Source organism: Camelus dromedarius, chromosome 10, assembly GCF_036321535.1.
Source record: "Camelus dromedarius isolate mCamDro1 chromosome 10, mCamDro1.pat, whole genome shotgun sequence".
NCBI classification, from domain to species: Eukaryota; Metazoa; Chordata; class Mammalia; order Artiodactyla; family Camelidae; genus Camelus; species Camelus dromedarius.
Window position 1 is genome coordinate 6,550,685 of NC_087445.1, and position 23,586 is coordinate 6,574,270.

The 23,586-nt window shown below is 42.2% G+C and overlaps 1 protein-coding gene across 2 annotated transcripts in view; it reads left to right on the forward strand.

Annotated features, from left to right (window-relative positions):
- The window catches only part of FRMD3 (FERM domain containing 3), a 256,971-nt gene that overhangs the window by 119,625 nt on the left and 113,760 nt on the right, over positions 1 to 23,586 (forward strand). For both annotated transcript variants that reach the window (XM_031447136.2, XM_010993498.3), the window contains exons 2-3: positions 4,441 to 4,545; positions 22,213 to 22,255. In XM_031447136.2, the coding sequence (XP_031302996.1) occupies positions 4,441 to 4,545; positions 22,213 to 22,255 (148 nt within the window). The remainder of the gene's footprint in view (positions 1 to 4,440; positions 4,546 to 22,212; positions 22,256 to 23,586) is intronic.

Below are 23,586 nucleotides of genomic sequence, written 5' to 3' on the forward strand. Positions count from 1 at the left end.
AATTAGTGTCATACGTTTGTTAAATTGATGAGCCAAATAGTGCTATGTTATTGTCAAGTAAATTCCATAGTTTATATTAGGGTTCCACCTTGAGCTATATATTTCTATAGGTTTTGACAATTATGTCCTATATCCACCATTGCAGTATCACACAGAATAGTTTCACTGCCCTGACAATCCTTTCTTTCATCTGTTCACTCCCTCCTCCCCTCTCAGTGGCCATTGATCTTTTCACTGTTACTATAGTTTCGCCTTTTCCAAAATGTCATTTGTACGCAATACGTGTAGCCTGTTCAGACTAGCTTCTTTCAGTTAACAATATGCATTTATGTTTCCTTCATTTCTTTCATGACTTAAAGGCTAATTTCTTTTCATCATTAAATGATATCCCATTATATGGATGCACCAATTTTTTTTTTGTCCATTTGCCTATTGAAGGACATCTTGGTTGCTTCCAATTTTTAGCAGTTATGAGTAAAGCTGCTGTAAGCACTATGTACACATTTTTGTGTAGACATAAGTTGTTTTTTTTTTCTTTTTTTACTATTCTACTACGTTTGGGGAATCTCTAATATGAGGACTGTGCTGTCTTATCTGAGGCTCACTGTTAGTTTCTGGAACAGGTTTTCCATGAGAGAAAGCAATGCCTCATTTATTCATTCAGTAACACCGAGTGTGCCAGGTACTGGCTTAGGCAGCAGGGTAGGGTGTGGACAAGGGCCTCTACCCTCAGAAACTTCAGGAGAAAGTGAGTGGAGGGTTTGGGCCAGTTTGCTGGAGTTCCAGGGTTGGAAGGTGAGGGACAGATCCAGTGCTCACCCCCTAGCTCCTTCCCTGAAGTGTGGGGTGTGGGGCTGGCAGCTGCACTTCCGCCCCCTCACACACCTGAGCCTGAACGAGCTTCCAGCCCTTGTGCTGGGCCTGGGTGGCCTTTTGTTTAGTGCAAGAGCTGGGCTTAATGCACAGAAGTGGTAATGATAGGAGCTTAAATGGCGTGAGAACACTGTCCAGATTTCCAGGCAGGAGGGGAACAGAGCAGGACATGAGGCTGTAAACTGGCTTCCTTGGCATGAAGCAGCGACGTAGAGCATCTCAGTTTGTGTTCTCTACATTGGAAAAAACTTTGACTTTTCTGGGTTGAGGAATAGAGAGTTCTCAAGGGAAAGTAGGCTTTTTTTTTTTTTTTTTTTTCTGGTGACTTCTGGAGACAGGTACAGTTTCTGCACTTTTCCCATATTGGGGAAATTCCCCTGGACCAATGCTTCTCAGACTTGAATGAGCATATGAATAACTGAGGGATCTTCTAAAATGCAGATTAGGGACAGTGCCTGAGATTCTGTGTTTCCAACAAGCTCCCTCCCAGGCGATGCTGAGTTTGCTGCAATATTGCTGGACTGAGGGTGGTGCTCTGAAGAGCAGAGACCTAGAACCCACCTGGTGGCCTGGAACTGTTACCAGAGATTAGGTTCTTGTCTCGTGGCAGCAAGAATTCAGAGAAGGAGACACGGAGGTGGAGAAAGTAAAGCGAGGATTTACTAAGTGATAGGATGCTCTCAAGGGGTGAGCGGGCAGGTGCAGGTGAGCCACTGTGCTGAGTGTCTGTGGCAAGCTGGTTACATAGGGTGAAAAAATAAATGGGCAGAACGTTATGCTGTGCGCCAGAAATTGACACAACGTTATAAATTGACTATACCTCCATAAAAAATAAATATATAAATAAAGTAAATTTTAAAAGAGAAAAAAAAAGGGCAGAATATTCACTGGGGAGGGATTTGGGGGCTGTATTCTCTGATTTTCGTCCCAGCTCCGCCTTCCCAAGGGGAGCAGGGATTTTTGTCATGTTTTAGTCTTGGTCAGAAGTATCACGGCATTGGTGCATGATGGGTACTTCTGCGTTGCAAGGCTAATTTTATTGTAATGAGGGCATAATGAGCAGAAGGTTACATTTGGATGCCAGAGATTCCTGCCTTTTCCCACCTTTATTTGCCTGCCTGCAGGATACTTGTCACCCCAAAGTCTGTGATTTCTCATCAGTCTGGAGGTTCCTGCTTTTCTCTGTCTGCAAGGACCCCCCATTGTTCATAAGATGTATGGTTTCCTGCCATTTGGTGGCGCACCCCTTTTCCTACACATATCAAGCTATCTGCTGCTCTAACAGAACCGTGGGAACTGGCCTCACCTGCTTTTGTGGAAAGTATTGATTCCTGTTTCAGCCACACTTGTATTATCCAGTCACTACATTTTCTGCAGTGGCGTCTCCTTCTCTCAGGGATCTTAGGTAGTCTGAGAATTGCTGTAGAGTGTATGTTGTTTGCTGTGTTTAATCGTTAAAAAAAAAAGTCTTTGTTGTGCTTTGGAGTGCTACATTTTCTTCACAGCAAAATGCTAGCAGTAGCTGTCAGGTACAGTCAAGGTCTGTTCAGTCCCACGTCATTACAACGCTTTGCCTTAGCCCACATGTCTTGTGTGTCTTGCATATGGCGGGGGTGCTCCACCACAGTAAATCCTGTTGCAGAGAGCTTGGCAATCCAATCATAAAATGAGGAACTCGTGTGTTGTGTTCAGTGATTTGATCCTGCAGCAGCCTCTTTAAGACGTATGGGTTACAGGGTAAATCTGTGAAAAGAACTATGTCCATTGATTATATTCTGGGCATTGGATTTAGCTGTCATCAGATACAGCTTGCCATGTGAGCTTCCTGGGCTAAAAAAAACAATTACAGAAATCTCAAAACAAGTTCCATTTTGATGTGCTGTCCCTTTTGAGTGACATCAAATGGGTTCTCTTAAAAAGGAAGTAAAAGTTCAAAGCTCATTCAAAATTAAACTCAAAAGTGATTTCAGGAAAATCAGGCTTCATGTCACAGTATGGCTTATAAGCCCCAGTCCTTTGTTCTGTGTGGTGCATCCCAGGCCAGTGAGTGACTCTTTCATCAACTTCCCAAGCTGATGGTAGGGAATTCTAATGAAAAGATAATCATGTAACATAGACCAAACTGATCTTCCAAAATTATTTTTAGTGGATTGGAAGAATGGCTCACTTAATGTCTCTAATTTCTCATTTATTTTTGTAGGTCACATTCCATCCCTAAAACACCCCATGGGTCTGTTAGTGACTTTGATTGAAGCAGAAAGTTATCAAATATCCTGCTGAGGGCTTGGAAGGGTCTTTGCTATTAAGGAGTTTTGCTGTAATGGTATTTATCTTAATCAGATTTAGCTGATACATCTGTTACTCATAGAATTTTAGGAGGGAAAATAATCTAGCCAATTTAGAAATCTAGTCCAACCAACTCATTTTACTGATGTGGAAACAGCTGGGGAGTTTGCTCAAGGTCACCCAGACCTGTCTTGGAATCCCAGTCCTGGGCGCCCTCCAGTTTCCCTTAGTGCCTTTTTATGTTGATTTATGGGTGTGATATTGTGGCTGTGAGGCCTGAGGCAGCAGATTTGCCCCCTTTCCTGGTGGGAGGTGGGGTGTTCTGTCTGATAGCATCCGTTGCATTTCCATACCATCCAGACCCTGCCTTCTAGCAGAGTAGACACACGCAGAGAGAGGCAAAGTGGTACGGTGGGAGCCTGGGTTCTGCAGCCTGGTGGCCTGAGTCAAATCCTACTTTGCTCTGTATGTGTTGTGTGACTTTGAACCTCTCTTTAGGTATAAAATGGGGACCTTCCTTGTAGGATTGTTGTGAGGACTGAATAAACGAATACCTACAGTGCAATTAGCACAAACTATCAGGTGCATTATATGTGGAATCGTCTGTGGCTTTGCAAACTATGGATCTCCACTAGGTATCGAGTTGTGAAATCAGTGTTCTGAATCATAAATAGCATGAGAAAAATTAAATGGCATATAATAGAATAAAACAGAACTTTAGTAGAGCATATTCATCTATGCCGGGCATTGTTTGGTATCCTTTTGGGTCCTCTTTTTGATGTTCTTTTTGTTTCAAGTCTGTGTGTGTCTGTGTATCAGCTTACAGTGTAAAAAAAATTTCTCACTGTGGATTGCAGTGAAGACTTTGGAAGCCTCTATCTTGGCAATTATAAATAATGTTGCTGTTAATAGCAGGGTGTGTGTATCTTTTTGAATTAATTCTTATTTTGTGATTGGCTTTATTCCTTTGATGACTATGTAAATTTAAAAAGCTAAAACTCTAAACGTTCTTAGAAACAATGAACATATGTGTAAATTTAAAAAATATACACAGTATATTGTGTATGTGTATTTACATGCAGTACATTGTATATGTGCAGTCAAATTGGAACAATTCTAATAAAACTGAAAAAAAAAAAAGTTTGGGAGCCTCTTCTCCAGAGATTGGAGTGAGCGAATCCATGTGTGTAAGCACAGACCTATCAGAGTGAATGAGGCACATTTTAGACATTAATGTATAAGACGAGCTTTGGCTGAAACATAAATGTGCTTCCTTTGCAGAGGGAGACCAAGGGGCAGTTTCTTATTGACCACATCTGCAACTACTACAGCTTGCTGGAGAAGGACTACTTTGGCATTCGTTATGTGGACCCAGAGAAACAGCGGGTAAGAGCTGACCTCTGTCTGGACCCATTTGGGGGAGTCACTCAGACTGTGGGATGCTAAATAGGCTCTTCCCAGAGCAGTTGTGATGCACTTGTTCTCAGGGTTATTGACCACATGAAACTCACCAGCCTGGGGTGTGTGTGTCTGTGTGTATGTTCGTGTGTGTAAGAATCTGGCACTGTTCCCATTGAACTGAATGTGGCAGGGCAAAGGGAAACTTACCTTAGGCCTTCCCAGAAGGCTGCTACCACCTGGTTGAAGAGAGAATGTTCTTGTGCCCATTGAACCCAAAGTTACCAAAAGCTCCTTAGACAGTGGCTGCATAAAGTCTCACTATTGAGAAAAATCCACCCCTCACTATAAAAAGCTGTTGGTAGAGAGGGAAACAAGGGGGTGACTGCTTGATGTGCACAAGGTTTCCTTTTTGGGGTGATGAAAATGTTTGAAATTTAATATAGGTGGTAGATAGACAACATTGTGAGTGTACTAAATGCCACTGAAATGTATACTTTAAAATAGTTAATTTTATGATATGTGAATTTTACCTCACCTTAAAAAAAAAACCCAACTTTTGCAGATTATGGGTTAAGATCCTTTGAAAGCTGCTCCTTGGGCACTACGAAATTGACAGCCCCCATTGTATTCAGTCTCCTGGACACACCTGTCCTTTCTGATGTCGGCTGGTGCATAAGAGTGAGCAGGGGAGTCTTGCCTTTTGAGCTGGTGTACCAGCCTAAGAGCATAGCATAGCATATGCCAACCTCAGTGATGTGTGCCCCGCACATCAAAAAGACCCCAGGAATCTCCATCCCAGCTCCCATCACCTAAGGTTTCTCATTCCTGCAACCCTACTGTGGGTCCCAGCCATGGGTTAAAAGGTCCTGTACCTGCTCCAGGCTCTGTTTGCCCTGTTCTTACCCTGCCCTACTGACAAGCAGGGCAATGTGTGAGGGGGTCAGCTGGGGATGACTGCCCTCTTTAATTTGCTCTCCTCCTTACTAGTGTCCCTGCTCATCTCCCTGACCCCTCTTCCCTCCCCACAGCCCCACCTGGTTCTTGGTTTTGTATTTACTGACCTGATACAACGAGGGAGAGGCTCACAAAGTGTGTTTTTGTAAAGGAGGAGGATATTTAAGGAATAGTCTTCTGAAACATGGAGCATCTAATTGACCTCTTAGTAAGGATTAATCTTCTATAAAGGGATACAGTGCAGTAGCTCAGAGGAAGGAGGTTTTGGTTTCCTGTGGCCCTTGGGGATCCTTCAGTGGGCCAAGCATTCACCTGAGTGAGAGGAGGGTAGCAGGACACTGGTGAGGATGCGGGGCTGACATGAGATCACGGAGGGGCTTTGTGTGGGGTTTGCTCCTGAATAACAGTGGTTCCCAGACCTGGCCCTGCAACTAAATCAGCGTAGGTTTTTGCTAAAAATGCTTACTGTGGACCTTATTCTAGATCCCCTGAGTCAGAATTCCTGGGGCTAGGTCCAGGAATATGTGTTTTAACACATCCTGATTCTAATTTTGATGCAGCCATCCCAGCTTTGTCTTCTGAGTAGTGTTGGGGACCACGGCATAAAGACATTCATAGACACGATTTCTTATGGCCCATGAAGATATTACCCTTGTATGGAGGGAGAAACAGGCTCAAAACCACTGTTTCTTGCCCATCCCACAGGTAGTGAGTGATGCAGTGAGTACTTGAATTTAGAATTATGGTTTAGAGTCCCCATGGCCAGACTCTGTAAACCACGTTAGTCACCTGACCACCAGGTGGGACAGGGAAATCACAGGGTGAGCCTGGAGCATCTTGTGGCACCAGGAAATAAAGATGCTCAAACGACTAAACTGTAGGGCACTAGGAAAGGCACAGAGCCAGTGTGAAAGGACTGCCAGTGGCCCAAACTGGAACAAGTGGAGCCAAAAAACAAGTAACAAAGGTGTTGGATTATAATCCATAGAATGAAACAAATCCCCATGAGTCCATACTGAGGTAAATACATAACTGAATAAATAAATACAAGAGGGAGAAGAGGCAGCTCTTCCTTACAGAGGAATTCCATCTAATCAGTGTCAGGGAAATGAGAGAAATAGTCAAACTACCACGAAAGCCACAACAGTAATTGTTGTGGGCTAGATCCACAGACGAGTGCTAAAATCAGTGGATGAATTTTGAAGAGAAATCGGATATTTGCACAGTCTCAAAGCAGCCCCTCCCTGCCTGCCCTCCCATCTGGTATTTTTTAAATTACAAAGGGGACGATAATAACTTTATAGCAGAGAAACTTGACAGACACCACTTTGACAAAGCGATCAAGGTTAACACTACCAGTAAAAAGACAGACCCACATCATGTGCTCCATGATAGCTGCGCTGTGTCTCCGTGGTACTCTTCCCGATGACGCATAACCTCATTCAGATCTTGAGGGAACATCTGACAAACTAAAGGAAGAGACATTCTCCAAAACAGCTCACCAGTACTCTTCAAGAGTGTTCGGGTCATGAAGGACGAGGAAGGATTGGGGAACTCTCTTAGATTAGGGAGGTGCATCGATGAAGGCAATACGGAATCCTGGATTGGATTCTGGAACAGAGAAAAGAAGTGGGAAAACTGCTAGATTAGGTCTGTGGTTTTTAATAGTATTGTGTTTAGTATTTTCTTAATTTCCATAATTGCACTATGGTTATATAAGGTGCCAACACTAGGGAAGATGGTGGCTATTTTTGCAAGTGTTCTGTATGTCTAAAATTATTTTTTTCAGTTAAAATACAAAGTCTCTCACAGACGTAGAGAACAAACTTATGGTTACAAGGAGAAATGGAGGAGGGAGGGATAAATTAGAAGTTTGGGATTAGCAGATACAAACCACTATATATAAACTAAATAAACAACAAGGTCCTACAGTACAGCACAGGGAACCATATTCAATATCTTGCAGCAACCAATAATGAAAAAGAATATACAGTGTCTCTCTCTGTATATGACTGAATCACTATGCTGTACACCACAAACTAACACAACATCGTAAATCAACTATACTTCAGTTATAAATGAAAAAAAAAAAACCCACTATTAAAGACAAAGTTAGGCCACAGACTGAATCTGAGGACGATTGAGATTCTGCTGCTGGTTCAGTTCACCCAACTTTATGAGGATAGCATAGCAACAGCAGCTCAAGAAAGAAATGCCACTTCACCACCCACAACCACCTAACCAAAAACCTTATCCCAGCGCTGACCAGGAGCCACAAATGAAAAGATGTAGGAACACACCAGCAGTGGGAAACACATCTTCCTTCTGAGATAAAATAGAAAGGAAAAAACAAACAAACAAACAACTGAAGGCAGGGAGAGGAGAGAAGGAAAGAGGAGAGACTTAATATATGCAATGCATATATTATAAGTCCTCTAAAGAAGGGACTTAAAATTTGAAGAGCTTATAATAAAATCCTCTTAAGAAGGAAAGATAAGTCTCTGGGTTGATGTGCTTCATTGTTCTTTATATTTTGACTTGGTTTAGTTTGATTTTTAGTGTTCAGACTCGGGTGTAGACAGTGGGAAAAAATAGGGGCCACTTCAAAACAGAACTCTCTTCTCTGATGTCCCCACTAAATTGCTTAGCAGGCTGTCTGAATAGTTCTCTTTCCCCCCGCATCATACAGCTGTTACAGCCTTTTATTCTGAGGATACAATGTGAGTGTAGCTTCCACATGGGTTGCAGAGTAGTTGCTGCACGAAGCCGCATGGACTTTGATCTCAGAAAAATGCTTGGCCTTTGTCCTCAGAAACATGTGAAGTAAATTCCATCTCTGCTGGTTAGTAACCTGAGCGCTGATGACCAAGTCGTTGAACTTCTGTGAGTCTTTGTCCTGACTGTTAAAACAGATAACAATACCTACATGTGAGGTTGATAGGGGAATGAGAGATATGGTATGTAAATGCTTAGCCGACAGTACATACTGAGTACATAGTATGTGTTCTTTTTATTAGTAATTGTTATTATTACTGTTACTATGCATTGGCTAAGTCTAGGTAAGGCAATTGCATGAGGAAGTACAGCCATGGTTAACAAGTCTAAAACCTAGAAATGTTAATAATTTCTTTTAAAGGCAGGATGGCTGTTATTATGATCTTTGGGGAGAGTGGGTGGAAATTGGGCCTTGGATAATTTAAAAAATGGGCTCAAAGTCTCAACAGCATGATATGAGAGCTTTAAGCAGCAAGTAATCGACCAACATTATTTTTACCAGCTCGTATATTTTTTCTCAATGGAAAATAAAACAATTATTTGAATGGAAAGCTAATCAACAGAGAAAGTCAGGTTGGTTAGAAAAGCTGAAGTGGAGCTCACCTCTCCTGTGGGAGTCGGTGGTTTGCCTAGAGTTCTTCACAACTTGGTTTATGGTACACTACTGTGGAATATTAAACATTTAGCACTGTTACATTTGGAATACCATATGTTTGACAGGATGTCTCATGCCCCATATGCTCCGAGAGTGGTGAGGACTGATTCCACAAATGATGAGTATCTATTGCTATTTTAATTGCAAAGTCCCAGAATTTCCATTATTTAAAAACTTTGACAGATTGAATTATGGTCAGTAAAAATCCCCTTGAATTTCACCACATTTGTCTTCTGAAGAACCCATAAAATCTCTTTTTAAAAATCTTTTGCAGGGTAGGTATTTAGGTTTTATTTATTTACTTATTTAATGGAGGTACTGGGGATTGAACTCAGGACCTTGTGCATGCTAGGCATGCACTCTACCACTGAGCTATAGCCTCCCCGGAATCTTAATTGCCTCAGACTAGGGAAAAGGTGGGTAGTATTCTCCTGTAGTAATAAAAATAGTATTCTGTTTTACTGATAAAGCTGGGACTACAAATTTAGAAGTCAGGAGAAATAATTCCACAAGAAAAAGGTATTCCTTGGGCTTAACCAGGTTTCTTTGTTTAATGTAGTATATTCTTTCTACCACTTCTGCTCAGGTGTTGGGGTGACTTCTCTTTGGAAAGATGAAGTTTTGAAATAATTGGCTGGGTTTCATCATTCTCGTTTCTATGGCTGTGGTTTGAGATGTCCATTGTCCTGGTTTCCCTTCTTATTCTTCCACCCTTCCCCCAAAGTCAGATGGGGAATTCACCCCTAATGCCTTAGAACTGAAGTGCCCCACCCCCAGCGCAGCCAGAGGAGGAATTAAACCAGGACTTGGTTGTAGGCGGTTAGCTTATAGTCTTCAGTGAGATTGGCCCCAGTGCTTTTGATTTTAACTTCCCTATCTCTAATCATCTGTTTAACCCACTTACACCAGTGTCCTTGACTTTTCTAACTTAGGGGCTATCCTGGCTCTTACCCAAAGACAACAGATTTACTTTGGAAATCCACGCCCCTGGGGCGATCCCCATACGCACTCTTGTTTCAGGGCATTGTGTGTCATGTGGCTACCTGACATTCTTTCTGATAGGATGACCTGGGAAATCATGGATGCAAGGTCATGCTGAACTTTGATGCCTCCTCCCTCCAAATATAATTACAGCCCTGAGGTTTTTATGTTGGCAGCTGGAAAGAACTAGTGAGCCTATCAGTGAGTTTTGTTCATAATGGGGAAAGACCTTGCCTATGTTAGAGCAATTTTGCTTTTTCTAGAGGCATCTTTAGGGAGGACATGGAATGGAATAAAAACAGGCCCAGTGATTTGAAGTTTCACTCTGGGGATGCTGCCAGGAAGCTAGACTGCATTATGTCCCACCAGCTGCTCCTGCCATTGAAAGGCTGCTTCCTGCTCCTGGGGACAATTGCTTCACAGATGCTCAGAACTAGAAATGAGAATGGTACCTAAGATCTAGGGCAACCCTGCACTGAAGGGAAGGGTTGTATTGCTGCCTCAAGTTGCTGGTCATGAATTTGTCTGCTTAATGAGTCCTTTTTAATTTTTAAGTCTCAGAGGTATTAAAAATAAAGACTACTTGGGTGTTTGTTTTGAGAGGGGTATGGACAGGTTACTTGGCTTTGCAGGAAAAGATTTTCAGTGCTCAAGTTACAAGGAATACAGCATTATCATAATAGCTTGAAAACTGGGTGTATTGTCTAGTGATTCAGCTGTGGTCCAAAGTATTAACACTGACAGATTAGGGGAAATTGTCAGATTCTTTTAGAAGACAGCAGAACTTGGTATTTAACTAAAATTATTGTTACAATTGACAATCTACACCTGATGTCCTCTCCTGGGACAGGATGGGATGCCTGATAAAGATTTCCTGGAATCTGGAAATCACTTAGCTAACTGGGATATCATAATTTTAGTGGAGGGAGGAGCAAACTGATGAACTGGTCATCTTGTGTGAACCAAAAGGTGGACATAAGGAAGAACTTGTGGGATGATGGCAGAGTAGGAAGACCCTGAGCTCACCACCTTCCATGGGCACAGCACAATTTTTATAGAGAAGCTATTTATGAGTACAACCTGAAGACTAGGACAAAAGATCTACAACTAAAGATACAATGACAGAACCACAATGTGACGGTAGAAGGGGTGGAGGCTCAGTGAGGTCACACGCTGGGGAGGAGATCCACAAGCAAGAGGATAGTAACAGTTGCACAGGTTCTCCCCAAGAAGTGAGCCCCACGTTGGGACTCCCCAGCCTGGGGGTCCCGCATCAGGAAGATGAGCCCCGGAACATCTGTGTTTGAAGGCCAGCAGGGCTTGTATGTGGGAGAGCTAGAAAGCTATAGGAAACAGACTCTGTTCTTAAAAGATACACACAAAATCTCACACACTCCAAGTCCCAGTGCAGAAGCAGTCATCTGAGAGGGGCCTGGGTCAGACCCACTTGCTGATCTTGGAGAGCCTCCTGGAGAGGCAGGAGGCAACGGGGACTCCTGCTAGGGGCATAGACACTGGCAGTAGCCATTTCTGGGCCCTCGTTCTTTCACAAAGACACTGGTACAGCCAAGTACCATTCTGGAGTCCTCCCTCTAGCCTGTTAGCCCTGAGGGCTTACCTGCCCACCAGAGGACCAGCACTAGCTCTGGGACTCTCCAGCCCTGCAGCCAGCTGCCCCAGGACTCAGCCCTGCCCACCAGCAGGCTAACAGTAGCCACAGGACCCCACAGGCTGCTAACAGTCAGCTGTGCCAAAGCCTGGCCCCATCTACCCGGGGGCCAGCGGCTACTGCAAGAAGCAGGGCCTGGCAGCCAACTGTGCTGGGTGCCAGCCTCACCTATGAGCAGGCCCACAGTCGTCAGCCCTGCGGTGACAGAAAGGCCCATGCAGCCCACTTGATTGAGAAATGTAACCAATCTTAGGCAAAATGAGGAGACAGAATATGTTCCAAATGAAGGAACAAGACAAAACCTGAGAAGAACTAAGCAGAGTGGAGGGAAGCAATCTACCTGACAAGAGTTCAAGGTAGTGATCATAAAGATGCTCAACAAACTTGAGAGAAAAATAGATAAACACACTGAGAAATTTAACAAAGAGTTAGAAAATCTGAAGAATCAACAGTAGGTTAGATGATACAGAGGAACAGGTCAGTACTGGAAGACAGAGAAGTGTAAATCACCCAACTGGACAGAAAAAAGGAATTTTAAAAAATGAGGATAGTTTGAGACCTCTGGGACAGCATCAAGCACGTTAATATTTGCATTTTAGGGGTCCCAGAAGGATAAGAGAGGTGGGGAGGGGTCAGATAACTTATTTGAAGAAAAAAATAGCTGAAAATTTCCCTAACCTGGGAAAGGAAACAGACATCCAGGACCAGGACTCACAAAAGAAACCCAAAGAAGTCCACACCAAAACACGTTTTCTTTAACTTTGACCATTTTAATAATAAAGAGAGAATCTTAAAAGTAGCAAAAGAAAGGCAACTGGTTATGTGCAACAGAACCCCCGTAAGACTATGAGCTGACTTTTCAGCAGAAATTTTTCAGGCCTGAAGGGAGTGTGGCTTGATATAGTCAAAGTACTGAAAGAAAAAAAAAACTTACAACCAAGAAGACTCTATCCAGCAAGAGTATCATTCAGATTTGAAGGAGAGAAAGGGTTTTACAGACAGGCAAAAGTAAGAGAGTTCAACACTAAACCTTTACAAGAAATGTTACAGGGCCTTCTCTAAGCAGAAAAGACCACAACTGGAAATACGAAAACTATGAAAGGAAAAAAGTCTCATCAGTAAAGAAAAAAGTCTCATACAGTGAAGGTAGTAGATCAAATGCCTTTAAAGCTAGTAGGAAGGTTAGAAGACAAAAGTAGTATAAAATTACCTATATCCACACAAATTCAGGGATACACAGAACAATACTGTGAAAGATGTCAAAAACAGTAAACATGGGGGAGGGAGTAAAAAAATCCAGGATTCTTAGAATGCATTCAGACTTCAGAGATCATCAACTTAAAAAAATTGAGAACTGTCTTTCTGGCTTGCAGACACCTATCTGCCTGCTCCCTGTGTCCTCACGTGGTGGGGCAGGGGTGGAGGAGCTCAAGAGAGCTCTGGTCTCTCTTTGTCATCTTATAAGGACCCTAATCCCATCATGCAGGTCCTACTCTCATGACTTCTTTTTAACCTTATTACCTCCCAAAGGCCTTACCTCCAATATGGTCACCTTGGGGTTAGAGTGTCAATGTGTGAATTGCAGTGGGGGAGGGGCACGTTCGGTCCATCACCAGGAGGAAGAGTTCTAGTTATCCATTGCTGTGCGGCAAGTCTTCCAAAAATTTAGTGGCTTAAAACAACACAATTTTATTGTATTCCAGGATTTTATGGGTCAGGAATTACAGGAGGGTTCAGTTGGGTGACTGTTCTGCTTTGTATGGAATTTAATGGACTCACTCAGCCGGTGGCTAGTCTGGTCTGAAGGTGTCTAAGACGTCTTCATTCATGTGCCTGGTGCTTTGATGGGAATGGCTGGAAGGTGGCGCTTGTGTGTGTTTTCCGGGCCTCTCCACATGGCCTCTTCAGCAGGGAGTTTGGACTTCTTACTTGGGTTCCCAGTGCATGTGGAACCATTTACGAAATACTCTGTACAAAGAGAGTGGGTTCTGAGGTGAGCTGGTAAGTTTTGGACGTGTTGAGTTGGGAAGCCTGTGAGATGTTGAGATGGAGATACTTAGTGGATAGTTGAAAATATGGACCTGAAGCTTAATAAGGAAGTTTCAGGTCACAGATGGAGATTTTTGGGGTCCATGAGGTCTTCAGTATGAGGGAGAGAGTACAGAATGAGAGGAGAATCTGAACCCTAAACAGCATCCATATTTTAAAGGATGGTCCAGAAGGAGAACCTGTAATGGAGGAACATACAGAGCAGAAAGAATAGAGTGAGGAGAGAGAGAGAGAGACCTTCTGGAAGCATTGGTAGTTATAGAATTAATAAAAAATGAGCTGAAGTTTCAAATATCAAGAAAAGGGAATCAATTAAAAAAACTGTTTAACAATTAAAAAGAAGAGGGAAAATCAGAGGATATTATTACTCAGGTGCTAAGAGCTTTGACACCAGGAGGACTGGGTCAAATCCTGTCCCAGCCACTTACTGTTTGTATGACTTTGGCTTTAACCTATGCATCAATTTCATCTGTAAAATGGGGACACTAAGAGTGCCTGTGCCATAGGGTTGTTGTTGAAAGGCTTTACTTTGTATTGTCTACGTAAATGACTGATCTTTTCACTATTGAGTGCTTTAAAGAATTTGAAAAGGTCCATGGGTCTGGCAACTCAGAGAACTTTGACTGTAGAAAAGTTTGGTGACAGTGTCATTAGATTTATATGACATGACAGTAAATTAATTCCATTGTAACAAGCATGAAGGAATCCCATCTTCTCCCTTATGATTGCATTTTGGTATTTTAGTGTACTTTAAAATGCTCAGCAGTCGCTTTTTACAAACTCTATTGCATTTTCAGATTATTGCTGTTTTTTTCCTTTAAATGTATATCTATGATTTCTTGGATGGAGAGTAGGGGTTGGCACACAACAGTCAGGATGGCCCCCATCTGGTTTTGTAAGTAAAATTTCGTTGGAACACAGCTACTTCTATTCACTTAAGTGTTGTCTGTGGCTGCTTTTAAGTTCCAGCGGCAGAGATGAGTAGTCATGACAGAGACCATATGGACCCAAAGCTTAAAATATTTATTATCTGGTTCTTTATTTTGAAAATGATGCTTATGCTTTCTTAGACTTCCTGCTTCCTACAGTGTTTCTTCTCCTGGCAGTTACCTTTATTCTGCTCATCCCTAAGAACCTAGAAGGCAAAAGCAGTTATGGCTGAAGGAATAAAAAACACTATACCGAAGCAAGGGAGGTTTTTTTGTTGTTTTGTTTTTTGCATAGACTGACTTACAAATGGACAGTGACTTTTGGGTAGACCTGATCTACAGATATTTTTGTTGCTGTTGTGGCATAGATTTTTATTGAAAGTGGAGTGGAAACCATTGTTACTGCTGGCGAAATAACAAGGACCTACCTCTATCTTTGTCATCCGGATCACTGTGAAGGCTGCATTCATTCCAATGGCATTTTTCCCCCCAGCAGAGACCAAAGGGCCTAGAAATGGCATTAATTGGCTAGCTACTGCAGGAACTGAGTTACTCTGGGGCTTTATCCAGGTGAGATGTGAGAATCAGGCCATCTTTTCCGGACTATGATGGAAATTGGTCAGATTTTGGATCTGGTTACTATTGAAGAGAAAAATAATCTCCTGCTGGGAAAGTGCATTCACTCTTGTTTGAAGCCCCATTGGCTATTTAATACATTTCTCTGGGCTACAGATACTTTGGTGTAGGGCACTGAGGGTTTTGAGAAAGATAACAGAGAAGTGCTTGATTTATTCTGTAATCATAGGCTGAATCAATTTCAACAGAAGCTCAACATTTGAAGATAACTAAATGTTATATTGTTTACTTTGGGGAGCTTTTTGTTTTTTTTAATCTCAGCAGCTACCAAATTAAAGATCGGTCTAGTTGGTCATAAATCACCACTTCATACTCACCTTCTTTTTCCCCCAAACAAGCCAGAATTAGAAAGTACAAAAGAAATACACCATTTCTATGATGGCATAGAGAAAAATAACCTCTTAGGGCTAAATGCAACCAAAAAAAAATTTAAGAAAGAAACATTTGCTGGCAATGTTCTTATCCTTCAGTTTATAGTATGTGGAACATGAGAGCTAAAGGAATCTTAGGGTTTCTTGAATCTGCTTCCTGCACAACCATAAGATCACAGGTAAGGAAATCAGGGCCTAGAGAGTTTAAACATCTGTCTGCTTTTCACCTCTTTGGTGTAGCTACCTTCTACTCTTCCTCTTTTCCTTTAAGCTGCTGTCAATCAAAATAAGTTTGTTCTAAGAAATGGCTTGAGATGTGGTCAGGCTAGATTGTCAATACTGTTAAATTGGGGTCCCCTCACAGGGGACTTGCCAGTTACCAGGGCTCACGCCTAAGGCAAAAGTAATAAACCCTGAATAGAAGAATTTTAAATACCATGGAGGGCAGTTTTTGGTGGAGAGTTAGGGAGGCTGTCTTAGGTTCAGTCCCTAGAAAGCAGATCTTAAGATAAAACTTCAGTTTTATTAGAAAATGTTCCCAGGAGAAGCCTTGTAGGAGAGTGGGGGATTGGGACAAGAAAGAGAAGGGGGGAGTACAGTGTTGTTCAAAGTTGTGATGTTGGTCAAAGCCATGTAGAGGGTAGCTTGTGCTCAGTCTCACAGAGGAGCTCTGGAAGAGTGTAGGCCATGCCTTAGAATTGTCCTGGCCAAGGGGCAAGGGAGCAGAGGTATTTATCCTCCCACATCTGTCAGTTATTAGTTAGGGGCTGCCCTGCTGTGGGTGAGGGGAGTGGGGATGTTCATTCTTGACCCTGCAGTGGATTCAGGTAATCTGAGGGCAACCTTCCAAAAAATAAAAGACTGTTGTATAACCAAAGGGAAAAGGGTCCTGGGCTAAGCCTTCAGACACCTTCCAGATGCCTTCAAATCATGCTAAGGGATGCATCCTCTGGATCCTTGGATTCCCTAAGCTCAGTAGGTAGAGTCAATGATTGAGTATGAGCTTCCTTAGTCTTTGGAAGTTTTACTCTAAATGAGAGTTGAGGAAATGAAGGTTTCAGCCACAAATTGATGTATTTGGTGGGCAGGCTTTCCTTTCCACCTCTCTCAGGGAGTATCAGCTTTCAGTAAGAAAACAGACTTAAAAAGATAGCATATATTCCAAGCAGCAATTGAAAGGAAAATAGCAATGTGATAATGTCCTAAGCCTTATGTCTAATGACCAAGCACACTCTATCATGGCTGTTATCTTCTCACGGGCGTGTGATCCATCTGTACACATAGTCAGAGCAGGAGTTGTTGGTGTAGTGCAGACTCGACTTCAAAGGGAAAATTAAGATAGGGGAAAGAGTTACCTGTCAGGCAGGTGGGGTGGGGAGGGAGAGGGGAAGAGAAAGACAAAAGTGGGTGCACCAAGAGGGCCCCTGGAACAACTTGGGAGCCTTTCTCAGTGAATGGGAGGGAGATGGGAATAGCTGGTGTTCATTGAACATTCACTATGACCCAAGCTCTGTTCTAAGAGTTTCTTAGTGAATTAGCCCATTTAAACTTCACGATGATGCTGCAAGTGAAGAAACAGAAGAACCTGATAGAAGTCACACCACTCACCCAGAAGTGGCAGAGCTGATGTTGAACCCAGGCCTGTGAGCTCCTGAGCTAGACTGCACTGCCAGTCCCGGGTGCTTGGCTGGATTTGCGATCTGCCTGTTATGTCTGAAATTCTTCCTCTTGAGTCTAAATTACATGAAATCCACTCTTATCTCCTAAGTAAAGCTTAGCTTTTTCTTTTAAATTGATTTTTAAAATACTCATATAATGCACAAATACGTGGACAAATTTAAGTTAAAACATCACATAAAAAATGAAAGTCATGGTTTTCCTTGACCAACACCCCTAAATTCCTATTCTCTCCCCGTTACCCACTTCACTGGATCAGTTTAGTATCTTTTCAGATGTTTAAAATTTAGTTGCTTGTTATATATGCTTTGAAAATATATGATAGTGTTTTGTACTTTTCCTTTAAAGAAGAAAACACGTTAATTGTATGATATCATAGTTCAGAGGTTCTCAGACTTTCTTGGTTTATGGCTCTTTCAGTGTCTTAGTAATTATTTCGTGGTGCCCTAGATCAAAAGAATAGCTAACAGCTCCGTCTAGACATCTAACATCTAGACAGTTCCATCTACCATCAAGAGTTAGATCCAAACAGCTTAATAAGTATTTATGTCCTAGCACAGCCATTATGGCCTTAGTAGCCATTTAAAACATTACACACATGGAAATAGTCTTTTCAGTTCATTCTTAGGCACAATCGTTTGCTAACAGGCAGCATGTGCCTTTTGGCTCCATGGCTCTCGAATCCTAGGATCAGATCAGACACTGCCACACTTATTGTCTGCTCCACACCTATTTTTGCATGACACTTGTTTTTATCACAGTAGCCACTAGAAACCCAGCTTTGCAAAAAGTATGACATCAAACGAAATAGAGCATTGATCCAGCAATCCCACTCCTGGGCATGTACCCAGAGGAAACTCTAATTTGAAAAGATACATGCACCCTAATGTTCATAGCAGCACTGTTTACAATAGGGAAGACATGGAAACAACCTAAATGTCCATCGACAGATAACTGGATAAAGAAATTGTTGTGTATATACAATGGAATACTGTTCAACTGTAAAAAAAAAAAAAAAAAAGAGATTGAAATAATGCCATTTGCAGCAAAATGGATGGACCTGGAGATTATTGTACTAAGTGAAGTAAGTCAGAAAGAAAAAGACAAATATCATATGATATCACTTGTATGTGGAATCTAAAAAAGATAATACAAATGAGCTTATTTACAAAATAGAAACAGACTCACAGACAGAAAACAAACTAAGGAGAGGTGGAGGGATAAATTGGGAGTTTGGGATTTGCAGATACTAACCACTATATATAAAATAGATAAACAGCAAGTCCCTACTGTTTAGCACAGGGAACTATATTCAATACCTTGTAATAGCCTATAATGAAAAAGAATATGAAAAGGAATATATATATATATATATATATATATATATATACACTGAATCATCGTGCTGTACACCAGAAATTAACACAACATTGTAAACTGACTAAACGTCAATACAAAAAGGAATAGAGCATGTTTTAATATTGGAACTGTGGACCTCCTTGAGCTCAGAGTTTGCACATTGTCTAATAGATGTCTAGTATGGCTGCATTTCCCTGGGACACTTCAGTGCACAATTTGGGAACTAGGTGTGGCCATGGGTGTACATTTTGCAGTTCACTTTTTTTTTTAGCCCACAGTGTGCCTTAGGGATTTGACCATGTTATACTCATAAAGAGCTACCTCATATAAAACACTGCTGCAGAATCATCCAGAAATTATTTACCCATTTTATTTACCCACGTTCCTGATTATGGCCGCTAATGTTATTGCTAATATTTTTGTAATTTTATGTGATCCTGCAGTGAAAATCCTTGTTACATTCCTCTTTGTTCCCATGGCCAAATCAGAGATTAAAGGGATTGCTGGGCGATAGGCCAATCAGGTTTTTAAATTTCAACACAAACTAATAAATTGAGCTTGATCCTCTTGGAAGAAATGATTTCCTATAATCCCTTGAAACATGATTACTGCTGGATTATTTTTCTTAGGGCTCTAGACCCTACGACTGTCTCACTGGGGAAGAACTTGGAAATGCATGTAGTGATTACACTGTAGACAGAGGAGTGGGAGCCTCAGAGGCAAGCGTAGGATGTGAATAGGCTGAGAGGAAGAGGAAGGTCGGAACAGATGAGAAACTGCAGGGAGTATTTTGTAGGAAGGCCAGTTCATTTAGAGTAAATAATTTATTTAGGGCACAGATGGCCAAGACCTTGCAGGCATGCCTTGAACGTTCCCTGCCACTCCATGGCAGACATAGTCAATCCACTGTGGCACTCATTGTCACGAAGCCTTTACCTAGTCTTGGAGGTCTCCTTACAGACCTGGGAGATTACCCACCAACTAGCCAGTGTGGGCACACAAAATGAAACTTACCTACCATTCCTGGAGGCAGAGAGAAGGTAGGGAGGTAAGCTGAAGTTAGGTAGAGAAGGGCTAAGAAGTTTAAAGAATGCCAAAGAAGGAGAATTTGGAAAACATGTTTATATTTCAAACTGAGTGTGATCCGCCTCCTTGAAACAATAGCATTGATCTTAGGCTGCTGCCATTTCTTTTTCCGCCTTAGTTCTAAACTATCCTATTTCTAGAGAAGTAATTTAATCCCCAGAGGCTCTGTTTATTATTCCCTTCCCTGAGTCCCATCTATTGAAAGAGATGTTCTACCAATTAAACTCTGCTTACTAAGAGCAACAGCATCAGTAAACAAGCGTCACTGAGTATTTTTCATATGCCAGGCACGGTTTAAGCGTCATATGTTTTTTAATTTTCCATTCACTTTTAAAGTCCCCACAACAGCCCTATAAAGGAATTCCCATTTTATAGTTGTGAGGTTGAGACAGAGATGAAACATTTTGCACAAGGTTATCTAGCTAGTAAGTGGTATAATCGGTACCTTTCTCCCTGTTCATTACAACTGTGTAAAGTCCAAGCTTACCTTCTGACTGAAAGGAGACAGCCAAAAGTAGGGCGGTGGTTTCCAGTGGCCAGGAGGAAGGAGGGGATGGGAGTTTTTGTCTGGTAGGTATAGAGTTTCAATTTTATAAGATGGAAAAGAGTTCTGGAGATGGACGGTGGTGCTGGCAGCACACCCCTGTGAATGTATTTAATACCACTGAACTGTACACTTAAAAATGATTAGGAGGGTGAATTTTATATTAGATATATTTTACCACATTAAAAAAAATCATGGAAAAGAAGAGATAACCAGGGTTCCCAACGTAAGTTGGTATAATTTTGTCCAGAAGCAAAGAAATCCGCTATTTTAGTTTGCTTGTGCAGCAGGTCAGGGGTAAATGCATGGTTTTCTGTCAGATTCTTCATTTAGAAGAGTTAGATTTATTTTAAATAGCTAAAAGACCCCTCATTCTTGTTTAAAGACTACAGGGATCTGAAAACCTAGATTGGAAACTGCTGATTTGACCCTCAGTTTCCCAGTTCCTGGGGAAATAGAGAGTGTTCACCGAGGGGAATAATACATTTTAGAGGGAACTGATGGGTCAGGAGGCCCCGTGCCTGAGGTTAAGGGCCTGTGCTCTGGAACCCCACTGACCAGTGGCTTCAGCATTTCTTCCCAGGGTGACCTTTGGCAAGTTCTTTAACATCCTGAGCCCCAGATTTCTCATCTGTAAATGAAGTGATAGATATATATAAAGTAGATAAATAAATAAAATAAAATAAAACAAAAAAACAATAAGGAACTACTGTAGAGCATAGGGAACTATATTCATTTTCTTGTAATAAGCTATAATGGAGAAGAATCTGAAAAAATATATATGTATGTATATGTATAATCTGAAAAAAAAATGTTGTATACGTATAACTGAATGACTCTGCTGTACACCTGAAACTAACACTGTAAATCAACTGCACTTCAATAAGAATTTTTTTAAAAAAAAGTATAAAAAAATTGGGTGGTAGTCATGGCTCATGGAAAGTCTTGGAATAGCACCTGGCACTCAGTGCTCTCAACAGTGCTGGCTCCTATTAAATTTTATGATTATGTATTTGCATCAAACAATAGGGGTCATACAGAACTTTGAGGCTTCCTGGATGCCACAGATGAGACAGAGTGAGGTGTAGGTGTTCAGCCGATGGTACGTTTCATCCTCTTCTTTCCAGTGTCCAGCAGTGTGAGGGGGCCCCATAGGTGAGGGCTCCCTGGCATCTTGCTAGGTACCCAGCGCACCCCTCTTATCTTTATAAACTTCAAGTGTATAGAGTGGTGCTTCCTGACATTCCTTAAGCAGCTTCAGGGCCATCGTGGTTAGTGATAACAGAGGCTGCCCTGATCGCAGCATGTTGAAGTGACCTTCACACACGATGTGGAGAGAGCTGGTCACTGGGGCCAGCGTTGTGTCTGCTTCTAATAACTCTGAGCTACTCAGATCTTTGGGCTTCTTTGTTTTGCATTGGAGCTGATTTTTCTTCTTGGTGGCCTCAGGCCTCTGAAATAAGATATTTAAAACAAGTTTTTCCTCCTACTGTGAAAGGAGAATTGCCTGTGTGTGACGGGGCTGATGCTGGCTTGGCCCCCTGTTAACCTGAAAAGATGCTGCCTGGACTGTGACTCTTAGAGGTCATAGATGTCAAAGTCTTCAGCCATCTGTGGCTTGCCCAGAGCAATGGAGCTCAAAGAATCACTTAGGAGCCGACTAGAGCCATTAGAACATCCCACTTAAGTGCATGCTGTCTCCCTTGTCCTTCTCTCCTAGCAACTGTGTGACTCAAACACAACTCAGAACGTGTTAATTCTCTGTAATTTGTACCCTGGCCTATGGTATTATTATTGCCCAATTGTTCCTGTTTATCTTCAGAGGGTGGAACCCTGGGGAATATCTGTGGGGAACCGAGGCTGTGCTTAGGAAAAAGCGTATCTTTATTAAATTCCCTTTAGTTATTAAGTATGCATCTTATGGTCCTGTCATTTGACCCACAATCTCTGCTTTTTTTTCTCCCCAGCACTGGCTTGAACCTAACAAGTCCATCTCCAAGCAAATGAAATGTAAGTTCCCTTTTGCTATGAAATGTACAAAGATAGACTCTATTTTTTTTATTTTTTAAACAAAGTTTCTCCTGCCCAGGGAAGAAATGGACGGAGGTGAAGCCCCGGGGGTGGGGCTGCTGCCTCCCAGTGAAAGGCTGTGTAGCTTCCTCTCTCTTATTTGCCGGCCTTGGTCCTCCCTGCAGTCACTATTCCTATAGCTGCTTGTGTATTCCCCCACGCCCCACCATCTTACCCTCATATTTCATGTTTGAACAGGTACCTTGGTGCCTGGTTCCTTTTGATTGTGGGGGTTGCTAGTAAATGGTGCAGGGTGGGAGGTACGGTCATCAGGGGCAGGTGCGGTGATGAGAGAAGCAGGTGTATTTTGAAACTGAAATCTTGCTGGTGACTTTACTGAAGATGGCATCATTCTTTTCCACCTCTCAAGCACTCTAGTATATTTTTTCTGGGTAATTATTTTCAAGTGCTAGTATTCTGAACAGCCTTTTTTTTTTTTTTTCCTCCTGGTGAGCTCTCTACAATATGGAAATCTGGTCATCCACTTGGGGCATTGTGAGGAGGGCACTGACTGGTAGTCCTGGGTGGCATGACATTTTGCCCTGGCCTCCCATGCCAAACTATAGTCAACTCGCTTTTATTTATGGTTTGGAGGAGAGCTTCTGAAATGCGCCCCAGAAAGTCACTGCCTGCCCTGAAATCCATTTATCCCTTTATGTCAACTTTCCCAGGGTTGTCAAATGTGGGCAATAAATCAGTTTCTCATCAGAGATCAGGTTAGCACATATTATGTCACTTGTCATCATTCAAGGGTTTTTTTTTTCTTTTTTAAATATGAAGAAATTATTCTGGGCAAGATTTTTAGGTGCGGGGGAAGGAGAAACTGAACGTGGATGGCAAACTAGTAACCACCATATTTATTCCCTGACTCTCTTCTTTTTCCCTCTGTTCCTCTCCCTTTTTCTCTCTCTGTCCTCCCTCATGCCTCTCTCTGTCTGTCCCTTCCCATCCTTGTCCCATCTCTCAAGAGCACACCCTATCTAGCCAGTGCAGGAAAGACAGCCAGCTGGGTTGTTCTGGGGCAGGCTAACACCCAGGGCTGCTGTGGACCATGGGGGCTGCAGGGAGGGGACAGGAAAGATGTATGAGGTGCAGACAGGGACAGCAGTGCACATGGCAAGTTCAGAGAGGTCAGGCTCTTGGGGTGAGGCTGGAATAGAGTCGGGGTGAGCATCCAGGAAGATGTAGCAGAGGGCAGAGGTATCCGGAAGCTCTGCATACAGTGACGTGCGGGATAATGAGAATGAACTAACTCGTCTGAGGAGAAAAAC